Source organism: Coturnix japonica, chromosome 6 (assembly GCF_001577835.2).
Source record: "Coturnix japonica isolate 7356 chromosome 6, Coturnix japonica 2.1, whole genome shotgun sequence".
Classification (NCBI taxonomy): domain Eukaryota; kingdom Metazoa; phylum Chordata; class Aves; order Galliformes; family Phasianidae; genus Coturnix; species Coturnix japonica.
In genome coordinates this window covers 29,615,904-29,640,843 of record NC_029521.1, presented here as the reverse complement: position 1 = coordinate 29,640,843, position 24,940 = coordinate 29,615,904, and the positions used below count along the sequence as shown (strand labels likewise).

General features: G+C 40.7%; 2 protein-coding genes across 6 annotated transcripts in view; both read right to left on the bottom strand.

Annotated features, from left to right (window-relative positions):
* Positions 1-858: 858 nt before the first annotated feature.
* On the bottom strand, positions 859-20,908 carry MKI67 (marker of proliferation Ki-67). Of its 4 annotated transcripts, none has more exons than XM_015867556.1 (16): positions 20,778-20,908; positions 19,609-19,722; positions 18,583-18,664; positions 18,384-18,499; positions 18,031-18,100; positions 17,171-17,249; positions 14,263-15,714; positions 13,718-13,956; positions 12,495-12,918; positions 10,637-10,752; positions 9,669-9,840; positions 9,397-9,525; positions 7,300-8,615; positions 6,194-6,269; positions 2,616-5,678; positions 859-1,525 (listed from the first exon to the last, which is right to left on the bottom strand). In XM_015867556.1, exons 2-16 carry the CDS (start codon positions 19,698-19,700, stop codon positions 1,374-1,376), a joined length of 7,578 nt encoding a protein of 2,525 aa, XP_015723042.1. In that variant the 5' UTR covers positions 19,701-19,722; positions 20,778-20,908; the 3' UTR covers positions 859-1,373. The 4 variants fall into 4 exon arrangements, with proteins under 4 accessions (XP_015723042.1, XP_015723044.1, XP_015723045.1 ...); XM_015867558.1 differs by having other exon boundaries at positions 2,616-5,675; XM_015867559.1 differs by having other exon boundaries at positions 17,171-17,234.
* Positions 20,909-21,507: 599 nt separating this feature from the next.
* The window catches only part of PTPRE (protein tyrosine phosphatase receptor type E), a 63,731-nt gene continuing 60,298 nt past the window's right edge, over positions 21,508-24,940 (bottom strand). For both annotated transcript variants that reach the window (XM_015867561.2, XM_032445359.1), the window contains one exon: positions 21,508-24,068. In XM_015867561.2, coding sequence (XP_015723047.1) covers positions 23,994-24,068 — 75 coding nt within the window. In that variant the 3' untranslated portion in view covers positions 21,508-23,993. The remainder of the gene's footprint in view (positions 24,069-24,940) is intronic.

The following is a 24,940-nucleotide window of genomic DNA, read 5'->3' as shown; positions in this document are numbered from 1 at the left end:
ATCAACACTATCAAGAAAATCTTCCTTTTAAATAATATAGCATGTAAACCTATAGCAGTGCCCGCAGTACTTCAGTATTTTTCCTTCAAACCTCAAAACATATATCACTATGGTTATGGGTTTTTGACAAACTGATCCAATGTACACCAACTTCAAGAGGTTACAAATATTAAATTACTTTGTCCTGTTTCCCTTCTGTGAATAGCTTCATAATAAATAAATAAATAGAGGAATACTTCTAAGCAGCAGCCAGCAGGGGCTGACACAAGATCAGGTTAGTGAAATTCACATTTCCAAGTCTGTTTTGCAGTCAGGTAGACAGAGAGCCACAAACCAAGCAGAAGAGCCAGGACCCAACACAAGATGCTGTCAAATCAGTACGGATCTGAATAACAGATTAGCAGCCCAGATCTAATGCTTCAGTTGGGACAACACAAAGCTGCATGAGTTAGAATTCTGGATGATCACAAACGCTACATCAAAAACCCAGTGACACGTTTTGTGAGAGGTTCCTCACACCTGGGAGGCTAAAACTGAAACAGCAGGAAACACATCTCAGTCCTACAGTGACAAACGCAATAGGCAACACATCTCACAAACAAGAACTCACCCAAAGGGTCGTTTTCATCCTCAAAGTGCTACCAAACGTCAGAACGTGGAATGCATTTGCCCCTCCCATTCCATTTGTCCATAGAAATGCCTGGAACTCCTCAAATACTACATAAAGATGAAGGTTCTCAACTCTGCTCTTAAAAACACAGTTAGATGCTGAAGCTGGATTTCCTTTCTACACGTGATATGGTAACAGAAGTAAATACACACTCTTAATTATTTCTAAGGATACAAAGCACAGAAGACTCAAATTGTTTACAAATTTAATGAATTACAAATCTCCAAAAAAAAAACAACCAAATATGAAATTCTTTTAAAAAACATTTCAGCATAGCAGTTTTACTAATAAATCTATAGTTCTTTTTTAAAGAATATTTACAGAGCTTCAATGAAAAATAAGACTTAAGCGCATGAAACTACGCAGAAAATAGCTTACAATTAAATGGACAGTGAAGTAGCATGGCTTACTGACTGCTGTACTGATCAGCAGAAGAAGGGGATAAATAATGTTAGAAAGGATTAATTTTTGTATTTGCCATTCTGGACAAGCACCGCACGGTTTAAGAACCGCTACACAGACAGATCTACTAAGAACAGGTATCTATGCTGTATCTGTAAATGCATCGAGAGAATTACTTTTGTAACATCATTATTGTTTTACAAAACCTGAAATGAAAATCCGAGTGCAAATCAGTTCACGTTACAAACTTATTCATTCAATTACTGAATTGTTTTAAAAACTGATTCTGAAACTGCGAAGGCTATTTTCCTGTTCTTGCACTTGCTCTTGTGCTTGATCTTGTTCTTCTGTCGTTTCCTCCAGGATTCTGAGTTGCCTTTATGCCCCCTCTGTCAAGTTCTTCTTTGGCTTTGTTTCTTCTTCCTCTTTTAGGTGATCTATTTTCATCATTATCTATTTGTAGACAGAAATATCAATTGTAAATTTATATCATAAACGAAACATTTCATACAAAGTCAGTCTTCAGTCACGTTGTTTTTTAGGATGTCCCCAGTGACCACATTCCAAAGATTACATCCATGAATTCGACAAACCAGCTACAAAGCCCACATTTCTGCACATCCAATATCCTTTAAGATACATCCCCAAGGACTTAACAGCTATTTCGGAAAGTAGGTTAGCATTAATGAGAGCACCAAAACCAATTAGCTACCATTTCAGCTATGTAAAACTAAAATACATCCAATGCTGGAGAAAAATCCAGCAAAAATTAATATATAGGAAGAGTTGTATGGTGCAACTTCAGTTAAATCAGGCTTTTAACTATAAACAAAAGGCTGGATACCTATGTAAGAATCCAGGGAGCAGAGAACAACAAAGCTGCTCCAAGAGATGAGCATCAAGCCAAGCAACATGCAAGGAAGCCATCATTAAATCCAGATGGGAAAAGACAAACCTTCCCAGAAGAGAAACTATCCAGGCAGGTAGAAAAGCACCAGAACCAGTCTCTCATTTGGGAAGTATATATAGCAGTCAGGAAGTGGAAAATAGTAAATACGTATAAGCCAAAAGAGAAAGACGGCAACACTGATAAGCATGTTACATAAATGTTACCCAAAACCTACAGATGTAGGAGCAAGAGCTCAGGTGGTATTTAGGATGAAACAACCATGAACGATGGATCCTAAAGATGCAATGCTCATGTTATGTCATTACCACCTACTCCTGCAGGTCAGTTAATTGCTGTATTACTCTAAATTCTAAGTTGCAGACTGAGAGAGAACATGCACAAGGGCATTTGAATATCCCAGAGGAGGAATATAAGCATGATGTACCATAAAAATCAATTCATTCTGCTTAGGAAAAGCATCTTGTTTGAATAGGGTAACATAGCTGCTCTTCATTTAAGTCTTCTTACTGTATTAAAGAACTCTTTATCTACATTAGCCTATGGCAGCCTACAGTAATAGAACTTTGCACATATTGTTCTATCTATTCCTAACTTACCCATACATACAAAATAGAAAGTAAATTGTTGCCTCACCTGATTTTAACTGTTTGGGTGCTAAGACATCTGCTGGCAACTGACATTTTCTTCGACGAGAAGTGGAGGTTGGCTGCTGAGCAGGGTTAACCTCTTTTCCAGACTGCTTATTTTTTTCAGAACCAGTGGATGCCAAACACTTATTTTGAGTTTCTGAATTGTTATCATGTTTTGACACGTTGCCCTTATCATGGAGAGAAGTAGAAGTAGCTGCCTTTGATTTGAATTCTACTTTTTCCCTCTTATTTCTCAGCTGCCTACGGTTTTCCTGGGATGAATTATTTTCCAGAGATGCACTTTCATCATCATTAAGGTTTCCCTTTTGACCTCTGTTGTTGCAGAAGACGCGTTTTTCCCTGAGAAAACTGGAACTGGTATCCTCAAATTTGAAAGAAACTGTTTTTTTCCTACCCAATCTTGATGGATTCCCTTCTGAAGATGGAGTTGTTTCCAGAAGCGTACTCTGCTGAGATTCATTCTTACCATCTTCTGGCAAACCCTGAAGAGATCCAGAGCTAACAGGCTGAGAAGTGCTATTTTGTTTCCTGGAGTCACCTTTTGAAGGATCTATTTTTTCTTGGGAAGCAGATTTTTCAGAAGTCGGGTTTTTAGCTTCCCTACGATTATTCTTTCGACCACTTTCCTTTGATAAGCTCTGTGTTCCCTGAGCAGAACTTGTGGCTTCTGGCAAGAAGGCCACTTGATTCCTCCTGCCTCTTCTCAGCTGATTTTCTTTCGGAGATGAAGCAACAGTTTCTAATGGAACATTATCCTCTTCAGGAGCATCTTCCTTAACACTGTCTGCTGGCAAGCCACGTTTTCCTCTAAGAGAAATTGAATTAGTTGTGTGTGACGCCAGAGCTGCTTTCCTTCTGCCCCTTCCTAATGGGTTCACTTCTGTGAGGGACACCGGTTCCAAAGGCATATTTTGTTCTTCATTAGCATTCACCTCTTTATCACCATTTTGTGACAAGCCACACTTCCTCTGGAGAGAAGATGAACTTTTTGCCTCTGCTGCTAGATCGATCTTTTTTCTTTTGTCCCTTGCTGATGCATTTGTCTCTGCCTGCAAAGTTTTATTTCCCAAAGCTGGATTTTGATCTTCTTTCGCAGTCATCTTTTTATCATCACCTTCTTGCAACCCACGTTTTTTTCTGATAGAAAGAGAACTCGTCTCTTGTGATGCTACAACAACCTCTCGTCTTTTTGCCCGTCTCGGTGGATTGTCTTCTGTTGAAGAGGGAGTAGCTTCCAAAGCTGGATCATGGTCTTTTACAGAACTCTCATCTTTACTATGATCTTCAATTAAGGTCTGCTGTTCTGTAAAGGTAGAACCAGCCGCTTGTGGAATGGAATTAACTTGCTTTCTTCTGCTCCTCCTTACTTGAGAAGAAGGATTTTCTAAAGTCTCTTGTTGACCAACTTTGTAAGTCATTCCTTCCTCGTTCCCAGGTGAACTCCTTTTTTGCCCAAGTACTTTGGAACTGGATGGTTCAAGTTCAAAATTAACTTTTCTAATTCTACCTCTCATACGCATAGCTCCATTGTTTTGTGGTTGATTCTCTTGCAGAACTTCAGTTTCCTTTGATTTTAGTACCTGTTTATTTTCTGTCTGCTTTTGATGGTGATGAGCATCACTGTCACTGCTTACAGCTCTAACTGTTGTGGCAGATGTGCTGTTCTGATCTCCCATTATTTTGTCTATCTTCTTTTCATCAACACAGCCTGAAGGCTCTTTGGGAGAAGATTTCTCTATTTCTGTTTCTGACTTGAGTGTTATTAGCTCTGAGCAGTTTACATTTTTAGCAGATTCATCAGTCTTTTGCTCTGAAGAGTCCTTCTTGCCTCTCCTGCTCCTAGTTCTGCTTGTTTCTTGCACTAAGCTGTTTGATTCCAAGACTAGAACAGCAGTTGGCATTTTCTTTGTTTCTCCAGAATTTTCCTGTGATCTTAATCTCCGAGATGCTTCTGTTGTGTTTGCCTGAGTATTTTCAGTTTCATTTCCTAGAGATGCTTCCCTCTCATTTTTGGTGGCTGATCGTGTTTCAGCAACAGTTTCACCCAGAGTTTCCTTGATTTTCTGAACATTCGGTGTATTCTCAGGTTCCATCCCATAAGTCTCTGATTTTACTTCTGTCAATTGTTTTCTAGCATTTCTTGAAGACTTAACTCTTTTTTGTGTTATTTTCATTTCAACTTCAGTTCTGTTTTCAGATTCTCCTGCTGGAGCAGTCTCTAAAGTCTGCTCATCCTCTTGTATTATCTTTGCAGATGGTTGTTTACGAAGCCTCCTTGCTGTTGCATGAAGCTCCTCTGTAGAAGCTTGCTTGACTTGGTCATTCTTAGCTCTCCTTTCTCTTTTAGGTGCAATCGGTTCTTCTGTGTTTTCTGCTTTCCCCACTTCTCTAGCCCTCTTCCTAGGCAGTAGAACCACTTCTTTACTGTCTCCTGGACTGGCCTTGTTAGATGTATCTTCAGAGTATTTAAAGTCTGTCTGCAGTTGACAGTTTTCATTTTGATTGTTACTAGATAAACTTTCTGCCTTCACGTTTTGAAGGTCGTCTTTTATTACTATGTCATTGATAATAAAATCCTGCAAAGCCAGTTTCATAGTTGCAGGTTCTTTTTGTAACACTGAAGAATCTTTGCCACAAGACTCAAGGTTCTCATCTGGAAGTTTTAACTCCTTTGCTTCTTTCCTTTTACCTCTTCTTGGTCTTTGAGCAGCAACAGGAATCTCTGAAGTTGAAACAGTTTCAACTTTTTTCTCACCATTATGTTCTGAAATGTTTTCTTCTACCACACAAGCATTTGCTCTCCTTCCTCTTCCTAGATTTTTAGCCACCGAAGTTGAAGTTCTGACCTCTCCCATCTCTTCTTGGGAGCTCTTTTTCTCCAGACCTTGTAATTCTTTTAAATTTAAATCCTTTTCAGTCTGCTTTATTGAAGCAGGATGTACAGTCTTCCTCAATCTGCCCCTGGTTGGCCTCTGGGTAGACTGGCCTTCACTAGTTGACTTCCTCTGTTGAGGATCTTCACCTTGTGAAGTATTTCCTTTGTCTTCTAAAACAGTTTTTTCACCCCATACAAAGTTTTTACATAGAAAAGAGCACAAGCAAAAATTACTCATTACTATGCCTGATAAAAGTATTTGTGAGTTTTCCTAGCAGAGTGATCTTGTACATTTAATATTCTTAATTTAAAAAAAAAAGGAGAGTGTGGTGGTATTTCAATAGACTCTGGCCAGCTTGCTGCAAAAGGTGTTTTATTTGATACTGATAGCATTCATAGCTTTCAGAGGAGTTACTGAAAGCCTTTGCTGAGAAAGGTCATTTTAAATGGAGATCTTTTCATCCGTGTTTTTTATACGCTGGTGTATGTTTGGAGATGACACCATCACTACATCAGAACAGCACTACACTGTTTCCTTTCCACCAACAGAACTTCAGCACTAGGAATTACTGTACAAATTTCATGAGGTACCTGATCTTTGGAGTTTTTAAAGCACATGCTTAAAACTTCCTAGTACTAACTATATTCAGTACAACTATTTTTAAAATATAAGTATTTATACTTACCATATCCACGACTGCAATTAGTAGAAGGATGTACAGAATCTTCTTGCTTAGGATCCATAACACTTACTGTCTTGTCCTAGGGGAATAAACAATAATCAATAAATTCATGTCTGACAGGATAGGAAATAGTGAAGTTAGCCAATATAAAATTAAAATACTTGGGGGAAAAAAAGTCTTACTGAGTATTCTTCTCATAAAACAAAGTTAATTTAGTTTAACAACTGTATCCATATACAATACCAGCACACAAAACAACCTTAATATTTGTCATCTGAGTTAATGTTGCAGTTTTTAAAGTGGAAGACAACACTGCACAGTTGTCTGTTTGTTTTTTAATGCATTCACTAACTTGGCTGAAAAGTGTCAAAATAAAATCCCTGAGCTTACACAAAAATCAATGCTAGTAAAATGCACAAACAACAAGAGCCATGAAGCCATGTAAAATCAGAATGGTAACTCAACATTATTTCAGTAAACACATGGACAGAGCTCCTTTAAACAAAATGCATACTAATACAAGCAAACGTATAGCATTATAGTTTTCTCTATAGAAATAGGTGTCCATTCAACAAGCAATGAATTAAAGACACATGGGAATAATAAGATACCAAACAACCAAGAGGTATCACAGTATTTTGGCAAAAGCTCAATACTATTTCACGTTTAAAGAAAAGAGAGCTTTAATATTTTATCTAGAGGCTACGAAGAAGCTGAAGAACAAACAAAGCAGCATATACACTTTATTTCTGAAAACAAAGGCATAGTAAGAACTGGACTATAATTTGTAAGTAATTTAAGGGTGCTATAAAAAGGAAAAAAAAATTACTCCTTCAGATTTGTACCAAGCTACATCTTGTAGAAGGGGGTCATGCACCTGTAAGAAGTTTCCAAGGAAAACATTGGTTGCAATCTTTACTCTTCCCATACCACTAAGGAATTTTTCATCTAGAGGTTGCGTGCACAAGATACTTTAATGAAAACATGATGCAATAAAGCACGAGGCATTAGATGTCCTTAATGGTTAATTTCAGCCACAGACTCCAAGTCTAAATAAATTCCTTTCCCCTTCTCCCCCCCTCCCTAAAAAAACAAACAAACATCTTTACCTTCATTTTCTCCGGTGTATCAAATATTTCCTTAACTCCAACATAGTCCAATTCATGCTCAGAATTCTTCTGTCTGGGTTCTGCCATAAGTCTACTCAAACCCACAAAATCATCAACTGGTTGAGATTTCTCTCTGGGAGTCTTCATTAATCTACTGATACCAAATACATCTTCTATGGGTTTAACTTCTTCCTTTGGTGTCTTGAAAATACGGCTGATTCCAACCATGTCTTCTACTGGTTGGGATTTGAATTTTGGAGTTTTCTTGATTAAATTAACTCCTGTAACATCTTTTAATATCTCTTTTTTTTGTATTGGAATCTCCAGCAACTTTTCAGAGGCATTTTCATCTGTAATGGGTTCTGACTTTTGCGGTGGGCCCAATAGGACCACTGCTGGCTTCAGCTTTTCTTCTGGGGTCTTCATGAGCTGCTTGATACCTGACAAGGGCTCCACAGGCTCTAACTTCTGCTTTGGGGTTTTCATGAGCTGTTTGATGCCTGACAGGACCTCTGTTGGTTCCAGCTTCTGCTTTGGCGTCTTCAAAAGCTGCTTGATGCCTGACAAGGACTCTACAGGCTCCAACTTCTTCCTCGGGGTCTTCATGAGCTGCTTGATGCCTGAAAGGACCACTGCTGGTTCTGACTTCTGCTTTGGGGTTCTCAAAAGCTGTTTGATGCCCGACAGGACCTCTGCTGGTTCTAACTTCTGCTTTGGGGTCCTCAAAAGTTGCTTGATTCCTGACAAGGACTCCACAGGCTCTAACTTCTGCTTTGGTGTCTTCATGAGCTGTTTGATGCCTGACAGGACCTCTGCTGGTTCCAACTTCTGCTTTGGGGTCTTCAAGAGCTGCTTGATGGCCGACAGGACCTCTGAGGGTTCTGAATTTTGCTTTGGTGTCTTCATGAGCTCCTTAATGCCTGACAGGGACTCTACAGGCTCTAACTTCTGCTTCGGCGTCTTCATGAGCTGTTTGATGCCTGACAAGGTGTCTGCTGGTTCTAACTTCTGCTTTGGGGTCTTTAAAGGCTGCTTGATATTTGATACAACTTCAACTGACTCCAGCTTCTGAGTTGGAGTTTTCCTTTTACTTGATGACCTCACTTGAGATACTTGTTTCTCTGGGTTTACTGACCCACTATCCATGCCAGTATCTTCCTTCAGCACAATTTTCTTCTTTTCAGGAGTTTCTGTGGATACTGCATCAAACGCAGACTTCAGAGACTCTCTCTCTCTCAGAAAGTAAGAGATGTCTTGACAATCCTGTTTCTGTTCTGCAACATCTGAAGCATTTAATGGTGACACCATCATCTCTCCTGAAATTAACAGTAGGTTTATGCAATTTAAAAGAAACAAGAACCAAACAACAAAAAAAACAATAAATCTAAGCACACTCACTGCTGTATAACTAAGCAGAAAACAGCCTCAGTCAGACCCAGCATTCTAAGAAGCTAAAATCTGACAATATGCATCAACAATCAGTTAGGTAATTAGCAACAAGATAATCAGTTCCTAAAAGGCACAGCATAAATCTAAAACAGTAAGTATAAATTATAAAAAAAGAAACAACAAGGTTTTTCAATCTGATATAAAAAATCATTTTAAAAGTGCCTCTAATATAATATCAAATTATTCATACCTATTTTTTTTTCCTTTTCTAGATGCTTGTCTTGACTAAATTCTTAACAAAACAGAATTGAACAGAACTGTAAAAAATACTAAGTTATACAGGAACACAATGACTGCCGTGCAACTATAAAATGCACCTACTTCCTGCTGTAAGATGTTGTCAATGGACAAAGTCCACAAATAACCAACTAAAGAACTGCCATCCTTCAACAAAAGATTTGCCTGAAACTATAGTTCATCATATAGAAACGTCACAGCAAATCCAAATGTTAAAAAATTTAATTAAAGACTACCAAAAATTACTGAAGCTACAAAACGTTTTCTAAAACATTAGATACTAAAAACCAGTTGCAAGATATTTTCTCTCTGCATCAAGCCTGTCTAACTCAAGACTGCTCGCTGTCTCAAATAACTGTAGACACTATTACCTTACATGCACACATAAGTCTTCCATTCCAAACAACATACCAGTTTCTTCAGGAGTATGCAGATCAGAAATCTCCATTGCAGTGAGTGTTGGTGTAAAATCATGAGCAGTGGTCAAAGCTGATGTTTTTCCACCCTTATTATCTGGAGTTTGAAACATCTCGGTCAGTCCTATAAAACACAATTTTAATTAAAACAAAAAAGCAAACATGCATGCTTTGAAAACAGAACACGTGAAACCAAACCAAATCAGTAACAAAAAACCCCACACAGTTGACAGAAGCAGTAACAGGTTTTAAGATTTCACAACTTACCTGTCAAGTCTTCATCCATACTCATGTTTCTTTTCAAGACTGGATTTTTTACCATTTTAGGGACCTTTCCAGCTGTTTGGACTGTGGTGGAGTAAGCTCTACCTACAACTATTGTCGCAGGTGACTCTGCATGACCTGTACTAAAATGACCTTTTATTTTTCTTTCTGGTGTCTATAGCAAGGGAAAAAAAAAATAAAAAAAATTAGTAAATAAAGATTCTTTATATTTAAAAACTAATGAGAATCATTCAAAACTGCCACACATTTGTTGGTCTTGTTCAGTGAATACATACTGTTCAGCATACAGAAGTAGTTAAATTGCAGATAATTTAAAGGGTTGGCTCTTTGTGAAATACATCGCTTGTATCTTCTTTTAAAATCTGAGGGACTGTGCCCAATGAGCCGTGTGACAATTACTGTTAGCTTTAAGGAATGCTCAGAGATTATCCCAACAGTACTTCAGTCACAATCCTTTCTTAATCTTCACAAAATCATATATCTAGGCGACCTATTCAAGATCATCAAGTCCAATCATCAATCTCATCAACAAGTGTTAAATCTAAAACAGACACTCATTCAAATGGCAGTACAGTTTGACTTTAGGAAACAAATACTTAATCCATCTACCCAAAGCATATTGTTATTTAGATACACTCTTAAGATGCTTTGACTACACTAAGTTCACTAAGTTTCAATTAATGAAACTGGTTACCTATTTCACATGCTCAACACATCACAGTATCCAGACACTTACCTAGTCCTTAACTACTGCTAGCACCTATTCTTTTCATCAAAAAGAATAACCAGATGTGATTCTTGAGTGCTTCCTACAGGTCACAATATTCTTACACATCATGAAAAAGACACCGATACCATTTAACATCTTCCTAAAACCTTAAAAGCTTCCAGCTTTTGTAACAAAACACCTACAATCCGTTACCCTCTAAATAGTAGTTTCATATTCATACCTTTGGTGTCCGTATGATTTTCTTTGCTGGTCTTCCTTTTTGAACACATTTTTTGACAGCCTTTGCCTGTGGTCTTGCAACACCTAATTTAACCACTTCTGCCCACGTTTTTGCAACTGGAAAACAAAACAGGAATAACAACCTAAACTCTCAGCTGTGTAAATAGGAGTTCATAACTATTTCTTTATGATTCCAGAGGATTCACTACAGTCAAGCATCAGAAATTAGTAGCTGTATCATCTGATGGCACCTATAGTCAAATGCTTTGTGAAAACACTTCCAAATGAAGATGTTGTTTCAAGCTGAAGCTTAACAAGCATCCAGTATAGTTTTCTTTCCGCAACCAAAGAACAAGAAGACTTACACAATGTCATCACTACCAAACCTGAAACTGAAGGCTGACCCAATTCTGTCTTCACATTTTTTGTCAAGGAAATACTTTCCTCAGTAGAAATTTGCCATCAGCTTCTCAGCCCAGCTCATTATTATAGCTGAACTTTTCTTTGGCAGAACATGAGGTTTAAAGCCAAAGAAATGATTTTTTCAGTAGAAATGTATTGACTTTTTCTTTCATCACCTATCTGAGGAACTTTGTCGTCATGAAATTATGCATTTATACAGCTTAGAGCATTCAGGTATACATAGAAATTCTGAAACCTTTCCTACACCATTTTCATCACATGCCTCTGAAAAGTGCCACGGTACAGCTATCATTCTGTACACAGTGATCAGGAAATTAATCACAGCTGTGTAATAAAGCTGTCAGCTGACAGGAGACCTGCCTCATTTACTGCAGAAATGACAAGGAGAAGGTGCATAAAATAAATGATTCTTTTTATAAGAAAAGATAAAAAAATGGGAATGCCAGTTCTGAAGATATTCTGAAGCTATTATTATTTTCTTGCCACAGTTACTCTGCAAGTTCTGGAAAGCTGGCAAAACAAAAATCAAAAGCTGTCAATACTGGATGTGCAGAATATAAAGAAGGAAGCCAACCATGCAGGGAAATATCTAAATAAAAGAACCGGGATAACAAAGTTTCCCCAAATTAGACATCCAAAACCAAAAAAAGATTGAAGATAATGGTGTTATTTTCATCGTACAAAAGGTACTAAAAACCACTTGCATACCAGAGATGGAGTGAAAAAGCATCAAATGTTTGTGAGGAAATCTTGCTGACAAGTGAATGAAACAGACAAAGCAACTAAAAAAAACCACCATATTTTGCTAAAAAAAAACACAAAAAACAACCACAATGATATGGGTTTCAGCTGCATTAACAAGGAGGGCCTGTGATTATGCCTCTCCATTTAGTGAGACAATCTCTGCTGTATGTAAGTGTAGCTCAAGCTCTAAAAATGGTGCTATATAAAAATATAGAAGAGAATGAAAACTACCAAGTAAGAGTTGGTGGGAAACTTTAAATTTCACCTTGAAAGAGTCATCTGGACCTACTCCCTTAAATTAAAAGGACATCCTGTCTTAAAAGTGTCTTCACAAAACATTTTAAATGAGTCTCAGTCTTTCCAATAGCACTAAAACTGTTTCAACCAGCACTCAAATTTGAAGGACTCGAAGGCTCATTACAATTAGCCTATCAAAACCTTAACTCTACCATTTATAAACCTTGGAGTATCACGATTTACATTCTAAAGCATTTACTGCTTTAGTAACTTATTCTTTATATGTAAGGGAATGCACGATTTTGCAATTTTTTGCATGTTTCAAAAAATCCAAAGTCAGAATACACGGCAATTGTTGATGTCATGGGTGTAATGAACTAACAGGTCTAATTCAGTCTTGCTACTACTTTCCACAGTACTTAAATTCATATTAAAAAATAACTGCAGAAACAAACCTAGTAAATTGGCACTAGAAGCACCACTCCTTCTTTTTGCACTGAGTACTGCCACTGCCCCACTTCTCCTCTTCATAGGGGTCTTCTTCAAAGAATGCTGTGATCTTCTGGTTAATCTGTTAGGCGTAGTCATCAAAAAGGTTTTCTCATCTTCGTTCACATGAGAAGATTTAGGTGTTTCCACTTGGCCAGCACTTTTCTCCTTCGTATTTATATCTTTCACACCTGTGTTCTGCTCTTCTGCAATGGGGGATGGAGTCGTTACTTGAGAAACAGAGAAACGTCCTTTTGTGTAAGGTGGTGGAGAGCTTAAAGTAAATGTGGGTGTTGCTTTTCCAGAAGCAGGGGATGAGGCAGGTGGGGACTTCTGGGCCAACACGCTTTTGGGTGACATTTTTTCTTTCTGCAAATGAGCACCGAGCTCCTGGTAGGAAAGAATAGAAGGGAAAGACAAGTTACTTAATAATTTTACTGAATCTGCAACTTACAGAAGAAGACTACATCTCCCAGAGAACAACACGATAGGTCACGGGACCTGGACTCTATATTAACTCAGTCGCAGACTAGACTGACGTCTTTCGAGTTCTGGCGTTCAGGGCAGTGTGTGGGAGCCTTCAGCCGTTCGCCCAGATTCACAGTAGGCCTCTCGGTTACGGGACTCATTCTCTCTCCTATTTTGCTTGATTCGTTAGCTCAATTTTCAATTATATTGTATTATATTGTGCTATCCTGTATTTCGATATAGTATTTAGTAAATAAGTGTGCCTCCTTAGATCGTTGCCGCTGTTTTCTTTTCCTAATTAACTTTTTTTCCTTTCGGCCTAGGGCCCCTCCGGGGCCCACGACCCCCTGTCACTGACACAGGTGGATTTTTCGTTCAAACCGTGACATTACTGCACAAAGCTTAACTACAAACGCTCCTCTACATAACCAAAAAGTAAGTACAGTCCTACAAAATATCATGAGATCATCTGAAAATCCTTAATGTTACTCTCTAAAAAACAAAACATGTAACAATATTTAAATTTCAGAAGTCCCTTTCAACTTAATCAATTAACCAACGTCATCATTCAATTCAAAGCAGGTTTATTCAAATAAAGCACACTACAGATTTTCACAGTTTTAAAACAGCAGCAAAACTGGCCAAGCCACATGATTTGGCCAGAATTCCATCCGCATGAATTAGCTTAGCAACTTGATTAGCATTAGCATTTGTCATTTACCTGGACTGCAAAGTGTTTCAGTCCCTGCCCCTTTTTCAGTACTGCACGTGGTGAGTTTCCAAACGGTAAACTCAGTCTGGCAGGAATGGCTCCTCTTTTAATGGGTGAGTTGGGAGGCAAGCTTTTATCAAAGAGTTCTGGACTCAGATGACCACCAAAAGACACTCGTTTTCTTTTTCCTAAGGGCTGAGGTAACAAATCACCACTTGTCCTCTTCTGAGATATCCTTTTGGTCTTACCTATAATAAATAACAATAGCTGAAAATAACCAAGAATCAAGGAAGTCACCCTTTTAAACAGCATAGAAAACAGAGCTCATTTGTGCATTCTGGATTTGGAAACTTATCAGATGGTAAATAATTCAGATACCAAAATTTACCCAGTTGAACAACTTACTGTGTAATTTTAGGGTCAACTACAACTACATGATAAACAACTTAGAACTGACATCCCAGCACTATATATCGCTAAAGCAAAGGCATTCTCACTAACACTAGAATTCCCCCAGTCCAGTTCTAACAAGGCACGAGATTAAACCTGTTTACCTGGTTGCTCTTCAGTTGACAGGCCAGAAGTATTTATTTCTGAAGGAGTCTCATTGTCCACCGGTACAGTAGCACTTCCAGAAGACCTCTTTGATGATAATCTATGAGGTCTTAGAATATGGGTATCTTCCACATCCTGTCTCTTTTGACATCCCTCAGTGGCCAGCTCCTGTTTAGCTTCACTGCCTTTTGTGTTTGCAGTCTCGTCGCTGTGTTCTTGAACTGCAATTGTCTCCAATGCTTTTTCAGTTAACTGCCCAGAGCTCCTTTTCCTTCCCCTTTTTCTTCCAGAGCCAGATTTCGGACTAGCAGGTGATGCCAGCTCTGATGTGAACTCTTCTGAAGTCAATGTTTCTGAATGGATGCTTTTGTTTGTTAACTCATTACTTTGCCTGCTTTTTCTTCTGGGACTCTTAGATACGGCTGGAGATCCAGAATCTCTCTTTTTCAAGTCAATGTTTTTCTGATCACAAGTTTCTGTCAGCGCATCTTCTTTCACAGACTTTCCTGGTGTAAGTTGTTTACTATTTCGCCTCTGTTTTAAGCATTTATTTTCTGCCAAAGGCAGTTGTTGGAGGCCACCATTTCCGCACACTGCATCTTCTGAAACTGCTGAAAAAGACTCATGTTCCAACAATGCATCTCCTCGAGTTGCTGGAGTCCCAGTACTTACAGAATCTGTACCATGTGCTTCTTTGGCAGGTGATATGAAACCAAATTGAAGACTCTTCCTCCTGGACCTTGGTGTAGACAGAACACATTTATCACCTTCTGAAACACTCCTCAAGTTAGCTGCCTGCGTTAGCTTCTCCACTACTACTGTACAGCTGTTGATTTTACCTGCATAACTCAAGCACGCCTTCAGAGATGCTGCATTTCCATTGCTCTCCTTGTGGGGCTTGGGTGTAACTTCAGGACCACTCAGTTTCCCTGATGTTCTCAATTCCTTATGATCTTGCAATTGACTTCCCTTACCGCTATCTTTTTTCATCTCCTTTAAAACAGAAGCTTGAGGAGTTTTGGTAAGACTCTTCCTGGTAGCACCTCCTACAGTTAAGCTCTTACTCAACTCTGAGCTGATCACTTCTTCATTCATTTTACATTCTTCAGTATTTTCATTCATACCTGTTTCTTTTTCTTTAGTTGTGATTCCCAGCTCATAAGCATAGCTTGATGGAATGTGAGCATTTGGTTCCAGCAAAACACTCTTCCCATCTTCTTTTCCAGTTTTCTGAAGTAAGTTTCCTTCTTGTAGAATTTTTCTCCTTTTTACCTCATGTTTCAGCTTTTCATAGAGTTTACTAAAAGGGGATGTTTCATTTTCCTTTTTAGTATTTTCTTGTATTTTGAAAGACTTGAGTGTTTGTAGCTTAGCTGGCATGGCTTTGGAAATGTTTTCCTGTGTACTTTGTTTGTTTTCAGCGGTGTTCTTTTCTTTGCACTCAGCACTATCTACAGTTAAAGCAAAAGCACAACGAGGAGTTACATAGAAGTTGCAGAAACACAACCACAAGTTTCTTAAACATAGATGATGGTAATCCCCTTCCTTTCCTCCTCCAAGAATATCAACCAGGGTCCAGGACACAGTACTGTAAATAAAGCTCTGTTAACAATAGCAATTCTCTGATAATGCAAATCACTGTTGAAATGTTTAACAAATTTTCTGCTGTAATCTGGACCTTATTCCATTAAAAGATAAGGTAATCTATATTTTCTCTTTGGTAGTTGATGCACACAACATTCAGGTCTGCCATGTGACAAATCTCTGAGTGCAGAATAAAAGCATCATTTTGATTGGCTTAATTCGCTAACTATTCTGTCTTGTGTTCACAAAGGTGTTGTATCACTTTAGCTGTACCAACACTCCTCTGGGGTAAAGCAAGATAATAAGGGAGAGCTAGCAGTTCCCAGATGAGACACAGCAAGCAACTTGCTACTTCAAGACTCCAGCATGTAAGCATGATTCCACAGTGTGTTCCTTTGAACACAGGACATTCTAGATTCTATGAAACCTTCTATCTTCTCATGAAAGTATCTTTACTGAACACAGGGAGAATGGGAGGTTCTGGCATTTGACCCGTTTAAGGGCTATCATTACTCCAAATTATCACATCTAGAATAAAGCTACTTTGTACTACACCTACATAACATAGACTGTGAGCTGTGATTTAGCAGAGCTAACTGTCGCTCTAGAATTATAAATTTTACAAACTCTTTTTAAGAAAGAATACCTGACAACGTTCTTTTGCAACAATATTCACTCAAATGCAATCTGTTAACATATCTTAATCACCAAAGTGACTTTGTGGTGTTACAGTTGTCACTGGAAAGTAAATGTAGCAACCAATGAAGTTTCACACATCTGTTCCAAATGTCATTTTGCATTGCAGCTTCAAAAATATAAATAAACCGAACCTGCAGAAATCATTTAGAGCGATACAAACATATCCTGCTCGTTCCAGTTTAGCTGTTTTGCCTGTTTGTCAGGATGCAACTATGTTATTTCTCCTGATGGGACTCTGTTTTGGTAAATCACAAACTACAATGAAACAGTACACAGGCATACAAAGGCATACTGTACTCAGACTGAAAAGTCTTTAAGAATAGGTGTGGGTTTCCCTCTTTCCCTTTTTCAGCATTGCTTTTTCCTCCTGATACTCATAGAGTAAAATTAGGTTGGAAGAATCACAGAAGGGTTGAAAAGGACCACAAAGATCAACTTTCAACTCCCTGCTGTGTGCAGGGTCACCAACCAGCAGCCCAGGCTGCCCAGAGCCACATCCAGCCTGGCCTTGAATGCCTGCAGGGATGGGGCATCCACAGCCTCCTTGGGCAACCTGTGAACAGTGCGTCACCACCCTCCTCATGAAAAATAATATAACCACCCCCCTCTAATACAGGTACAAACCTGAAGAACAAAGACTTTTAGATCCTGAAGTTTGTTTGGATAACAGCTCCACTTCTGCTACCTGCTGAACATGAAGAACCTGTAAATTTGTACAATATTACAGCAGAGCAACAAATGTTTATTCTTCACCTTTCTACTACACACAGAAAAACACTGACTTTATAAACATTGTTAAGCACTGTTTACTGAACAGCTTTAAAAGGATTCAGTTGAAATCACTGAGCATTGCCCCAGTTAAGAACACTGATAGTGTATATAGTGAGAGTTTAAGTGCTGTCTTAGCACTATCAGCTCTGAATGCACCTGTAGCAGATGAATATAAACAGCACATTCTAAGCTCACTTCCTTAGCAGATGTCGTGAAATAGTTTTATTCAATCTAATTTTACTCAATTATTTTGTTCAAAAATGGACTTATTCTGACACTTACAAACTCCAGCACTACCGTAATGAAACAGCACAGAGCAACACACGATTGTTAAAGCATGTTTAGGCTCTAAGGCAAACCTCCCCATTTAATGCACAAGGATACTGAACACCACACTCCTCATTTCAGCTCAAGAGCTCCTTGAAAATGCTAAGGATTAATTTTTAATAGCTTACCTGTATTGCTAACATCACAGATCATTATGTATTACCAGAAACTGGCAACTCTACAATTAATAAATCATGTGTATTTTAGGAAGTGTTTCTCTAAAGGAGTTCATTCACATTTCCAAACAGAAAGCTTGCCAACAATTGAAAAATGATTCCAACTTACAAAGAACAAACACAAAACCCCTCAACAAAACAAGGACACAGAGTCCAACAGCAATACTAACACTTGTACTTGCAAGAAGCAACCTACTGCCTCAAAATTACCTGCAGCTTTTCATCTTTTGGAGATCTGGATCGTCTCTTCTTCAGAGTTGATTGGAGAGGATATTCAAATCTAGAGAAAGTATTTAAAAGTAAAATAGAATCATAGAATGGCCTGGGTTGAAAAGGCCCACAATGTTCATCCAGTTCTAACTCCCTGTTATGTGCAGGGTCACCAACCAACAGTCCAGGCTGCCCAGAGCCACATTCAGCCTGGCCTTGAATGCCTGCAGGGATGGGGCATCCACAACCCAATGCCCCACCAGCCAGAGCTTGTGCCATAGAGCTCTCAGCACTGCTGGCCTGCAGAGCACCCTCAAGGACCAAGGCATTCACAGCAGGTGCTTGACACTCACCTGAAAGAACGATCGATAATGGTTAACACATCCCCATGTTTCAGAGCCACGGGCTGCTGGAAATAATCACCATTCAGCTGTGTGGGATTTACTGTACTTAAATTAGTCAGTATTGCCTAAAAAGAAAGCAAACACGTCAGAATCGCAGTGAGATGCAACAACACAACGCAAATGTCACTAACACACAGGTGAAACTCACCTCCTTGTTCTCATTTACTTCAATTTTACAATGTTCTTTCGAGACCTGAGGCAAATGGATGCGAATATCACATTCTGTTCTCCTACAAGTTAAAAGGAGAAAAAGAAAAACAGACAGATGGGATTGCTGAGAAATTAGGATGTCCCAAATTCCAGCTCATAATCCAAACAGCACAATGTTTGTGCTTGGCATCCTGCACACAGAACAGGCAAATCCTCTATTTAGTGCCGACTTCAGTGATGCAAAGTAGTGTGAAAAAGTGAACTAAAAAGGATAGAAAAAGAAGTGAAGCAGAAAAATACACAATCTAAAGGTGTCTCAATCATCTTAATAGCAAAACATGACATTTCCAGAATCTATCCAAGTGCCAACAGTACTCAGATAAAAATAAGGGGGCTGAATGTGTCATGGCTAAGCACAAGCCAAGTGTTACCTAACTGGCACAAACGTGAAGCCAGAGATTATCATCAGCATCACAGAATCACAGAATGGCCTGGGTTGAAAGGGCCTACGATGGTCGACCAGTTCCAACCCCCTGCTGTGTGCAGGGTCACCAACCAGCAGCCCAGGCTGCCCAGAGCCACATCCAGCCTGGCCTTGAATGCCTGTAGGGATGGGGCATCCACAGCCTCCTTGGGCAACCTGTGAACAGTGCGTCACCACCCTCTGGGTGAAAAACTTCCTCCTAAGTTCCAACCTAAACCTCCCTTGTCTCAGTTTAAAACCATTCCCCCTTGTCCTATCAGTATCTCTGTTAATAGCGTTCAGCTCATTCATCTGAACCGACACCGGACATTTCACCATAGACTTTCACCAAGGAATCTGATTAGCAGTTTTAGTAAGGAAAAGGCACAGAGAGCAGTGACACGAGTTCAGCCCCAGCCCCACAGCACCGTCCCACCCTCAGACTTCACCCACAAATACATAAACACTGATTTTACATAATAAGCATCAATGAGATTCCACCAGCAGGAAAGACGCTATTAGTACTATTCCAATGCATTCCAGTACACAAAACGTGCTCACCTTCCAAACAAACATGAGCTGGCAGTGAGCGGAAAATAAATGCCGTCAGTCCCATTCCGTTTGATGATAATAATTTTCCCAAAGAGCGGCATCTTCACACGAAAGGAACCTTACCTACAGGAGAACGCCAAGATAACTCATCTATACCATGCTTTATGTGCTTAGGACAGTGGGTTCTAAAGGACAACAATGATCACAGAATCACACAGAATCACAGAATGACCCAGGTTGGAAGGGACCTCAAGGATCATGTAGTTCCAACCCCCCTGCCTAGCAGGGCCACCAAACATACACCTTTACTAGATCAGGTTGCCCAGGGGCCCTCAACCTGGCGTGAACACTCCAAGTGACGGGGCATCAGCAACCTCCCTCGCGCAGCCTGTTCCCAGGACCTCACCACTCTCCTAGTGAAGAACTTCCCCTTAACATCCACCTAAATCTCCCTCTTTTAATACTACTCTAAAACCATTTCCACTGTGTCCTGCTATTGTCAGCCTTTTCCAAGATTTACTCCCCTCCTGGTGTAGCTCCCTTGCAGGTATTGAAAGGCTGCAAATGAGGTCACCCCGAACCTTTCTCTTCCTCCAGGCTGAAATAACCAACTCCTCAGCCCTGTCCTCATAGGAGGTGCTCCAGCCCCTTGACCATGCTTCTGTCCTCCTACTCGACCCCTATATCCAAAAATCTCCATGTCTTTTTTGTACTGAGGGCTCCACACCTGGACACGGTACAGACAGAGGGGCCTCACTCAAGCAGGGAGTGAGAGGGACAACCACCTCCCTATCCCTGCTGACCACCCCTCTCCTGATGGAGCCCAGGATCCCATTTGCTTTCCGGGCTGCCAGAGCGCACTGCTGGCTCATGTTGAGTTTCTCATCTATCAGGACCCCTAGGTCTTTTTCAGCCGAGCTGCTCTCAAGGACAACTCCTCCCAGCCTGTACAGGTGCCTGGGGTTCTTCTGGCACCATGCTCATCCAGTTCCAACCCCCTGCTATGTGCAGGGTCACAACCAGCAGCCCAGGCTGCCCAGAGCCACATCCAGCCTGGCCTTGAATGCCTGCAGGGATGGGGCACCCACAGCCTCCTTTACAACCTGTTGCAGTTCATCCCCACACCCCGCCCGTCCCGCAGCGCTCCCCCCGCTCATCCCTTCCCGTCCGGCTCGTACCTGCGGTTCCCGTTTCTCCCCCTCCACCTTCGCGCTGTGACTGACCGACCCGCACTGAGCGCGGCCCGTCCGCCGCCACCGCCGCGTCTTCCCGCGCGCGCGCCAGCACGGCCGCATCACACCCTCGCACAGCTTCACGTATCACTACGCCGAGCACCAACGAGCACCAAGAGCGGCTCTTAATGCTCTGGAAGCAGCTTACCGCCTCGCCGCATTCACCTGCAGGCAGCCGCCATGTCCGGCTGGACTCACTCAGACCGTTGGGTTGCGGCTGCCACCCCGCTGCTGTGGGACTATTTTCTCTTGACCCGGCGGAAAGAGAAAAGAAAAACGCGTTTAAACTTCCCGCAACAACTTTCGAAAAGGCGCGCGGCCGCCCGCGATTGGTTGAGCGGAGGTCACGTGGAGGCGCGGAGCATCCAATAGGAAGCCAAGGAAGGGTTTGATTTCAAACGGGCCGGGCCGAGCCGTTCCCCGCCTCAGTTTCAGTCAGGACCTGAACCAGAGCGACGCCTCCAAACAAGGGCAGATTATAAGTATTAAGAAGTCACTGATGTAGATAATGGGGTTTCAGCCCTTCCATTTAACCGAGCACACACACAGGAATACAATGAAAGGATTTAAAGAGAGTAATGCGGCTTGAGAGTAAAAACAAAGCTCTGTTCTTGCATCGGGATGTATTAGATCCTGTGTTTTGCATATACAAAGAATTCAGCAGCACTCACCAGCATTAAAAACAGCGAGATCTAATTAGAAACGACATGAAATAAAACAATAGCCCAAACTGGATGATATACGGACATATATTATAAAGATTTGACATATTAAATACAGTTGGGTTACACAGAGTTCCAGTAGCTTTACATTACAAATGGTGTCAGGGGGAATGGAAACAGTTTGAGGCTGGTTTTCAAAGTTTAAAAAAAACCAAGAAGTAAAAATAGCCTAAAAAACACCGGTATAATTACAGACAGCATTCGTCATTAAGGCCCAATTCAGCAAAGCACTTAAGGGATTGCTCCGGGTACAAAGAGCCAATGGACGGCGGGTGTATTGGAAGAGATGGCAGCAAGCAAATGCTTAAATGCTCAGTGAACTGGAACCTACCTTAATACATGAGAACAGTCAGTCCAGTCACACAGTGACCAAAACCACGTTACAGATCAGAATGTACGGCTTCTAATCGACTATTTGGCGTTTCCAAGGTCATTCCATGCAATGGAGGAACATTACCAACAAAATGCAGGTGTGTCCGTGTTGAGCCACGGCTCCACAGCGACAGGGATGCTGCAATGGGCAGCCTCTCCATCACTTGTCATATGAACCAGAAAACAAGCTTCTCAAATCATTAGAAACATAAGAATCACTACGTAGCTCTGTTTGTGACTATATTATTGGTGTGGGTTTCTTCCTGTTAGCAGCTACAATCCCAGTACACATTGAACAGCTGGAACATCAGCTCAGTGCTGCTCCTTGCACCTGCAGCCTAAATGTTTGCAATGGGACCATAAGATACACTACTTTGGAGAGCAGCAAACACTTCTTAGACTTATGTTCTATCATCAATGAATACCTGCAGGCATTCAAGGCCAGGCTGGATGTGGCTCTGGGCAGCCTGGGCTGCTGGTTGGTGACCCTGCACACAGCAGGGGGTTGGAACTGGATGATCATCGTGGTCCTTTGCAACCCAGGCCATTCTATGATCATTTAACCTCTCTTAACCAAACCTTTTCCATTCAGTATGAAGGTGAGGAGAGGCAGAAGGTGCTGCGGTCTCCTTTCAGTGCTGCAATACGTGATGCTCCTTGTTAGCAGCAGGGAGAAATGCTCACAGGAGCGGTGAAAGGATCCACTTCAGTTGCTTCATTTTAAGTAAGGCTTTTCCGTTTGCATTGATAAAACCCAGCCAACTGGACGAGACAGGACTATTGCATATTAGTTAGGTAACTCAAGTACATATTCACCTCTTTTGTGCTCATTGGTTCCTACGCATGTTCTAAAGAGTGGAAAATAAAGACTTTTCATTTGTTCAACATTCAGACACCCTGCGAGTTTTGCACTTTCTAACCCCCAGCACATCCCGTCCAGGGATGCAATAAAGTCTTCTAAAACATATTTCCCCCATAATATTATCAGTAGTACTTACATTAAAAATACATCTCTATACACAAACGTATCCCCCTTCTGGCTAAAGGAAGCACTTCTTTGCTGATAACACACATGGGAAGATAAGAACATAAAGCAGTTTTTCTTCATGTTGCTTGTGCTACACTGTTGTTCTGTTGTTTCCCAGTCTTGTAACAAATACCCTTGTTGAATCTAAGTCCATCTTTACTACTGTCCTCTGCCTCTTCTCATGGTGGCTGGAGGTTATGCACATGTACATGGTGAAGCTCTATATCCATGGCCAACCAGGGCTGTAATGCCTCTTGAGTTAGACAAATGCTAGATACACACTCCTGATATGCTAAATCTCCTTCAATAGTGACAAACTGACGTTATTGTACTTATAGATTGATTCAAGCTGGTGTCATATTTAGGAAAGAATAAGTGAACTTACAAAGTCACGTTAATTTAAACAGCAATTCTAATCTGCATTTCGAATGGTTGTGTCCTATTGGCAGCAGGACTCAATACAGAGCTGGCACCCATGGGGAGGCTCATACAACCAGCCTTTAGAAGCAATACAGAGGGCTGTATTGTGATACCTGGGACAGCCCCTTTGCCTTTCAGTGAGGCCTTGAGATCAATCCCAAACACGCAGCAGCAGGTTATCAGAACACAGCCCCAAATAAACACCCCTTTTCATTTTCCTATTGACTTCTGTGAAGGTTTATGGCCGAAACATGGTTCCTTTAAACAGATGTACCACAGCTCGCTACCTCAGTATGAAACGTAAATGTAATGGCACTGCTGATAAATACCTGTAAAGTGGCAAAAGGAAATAATCAAAGAAATAAATCTTCAAGAATTAATTTACTGCTCTTTAGAATAAAGATCTCTTTACCATCTGATAGCGATATACTCTATATGAACATTATACTTTGCTTTAGAAGATATTTATCTTTCAGAAATAACTTTGTACAGCAAATGCAACTTTTAGAGCAAACAGGGTCTTATTTACAGTCCAAAGTCGACAAACCAAACGCCGTGGAATAAATTAATATCATATACAACTCTTTATACAGACAAATTAAAAAATAAGGCAGAAGGTTTTCATTTAAAGTTCGCATAGTCGGAAAATATGTCGATGAAATCTTGTACCACTCTGTAGCAGAATTCATATTGTTCCTGCAAAACAAGAAGACAGCACAATGTACTTGAATTGCATCACATCTTATGAATCACTGTTACGTAAATGGGAGGGGTAAAGGCAGCGTGTTCTAACTTGAAGCTCACAGCAACAGCCATCAGTTCAACCTCACCTCCCCCCATGTCTGCTCACTGCCCCACGGTTCCATGGTCTGTTCTCTCTGCATCCAACTTCATCACTGTGAAGAGCTCTGTCACCATGGACAAGTGACCAAGGACCTCAGCCAGCAGCAGAGCCCAGGTTCAAGCCCTGACCTCACTTCTCTCATCTTACGCACAACCAACTTTTTGTACCAGGTAAATGAGAACACCCTGACCCCACAGAACCATGGGCCCGGCAGCACAGCATCCCCCCCTTCAAAGCTGTCAGCTCCCCCTTCATGTGCAGAAGCAGCTGAGGATGAATCCATTCTGATTTGTTTCTTTCATAAAAGCAGTGGTGCCTCTCTCTTGTCAAACAGGCTGATTCTTGCCTGTCACTTAACACGATTTCAGCTTTCCAGGGGATAATTCTTCAAATGAACATCACTTCTTAAACCTGTCTCCTCATTCAGGCTGAGCTGCTGACGGCACTGGGCTGTTCCCATCGCTCTTCCTGGGCACCCCAGGGAGCCTGTCTGCTTAACTCCAGGCTTTAACAGCTTCACAGCAGAAACCGTGTGACAACACAACTTCAAATGGAGAGAACATGAATAAAAACAACTTCCCAGTTCACTTTTTTCCCTCTGAAATGGAGCTCCATTGGTAAACGCTGTGTGTATGTATCCACACACAGTTATCCATTGGTGACATGAGCCTGCCGCCTAGTGCTGTGCGTCCCAATGATGGGACGGGGCCAGAACCCCAAAAGA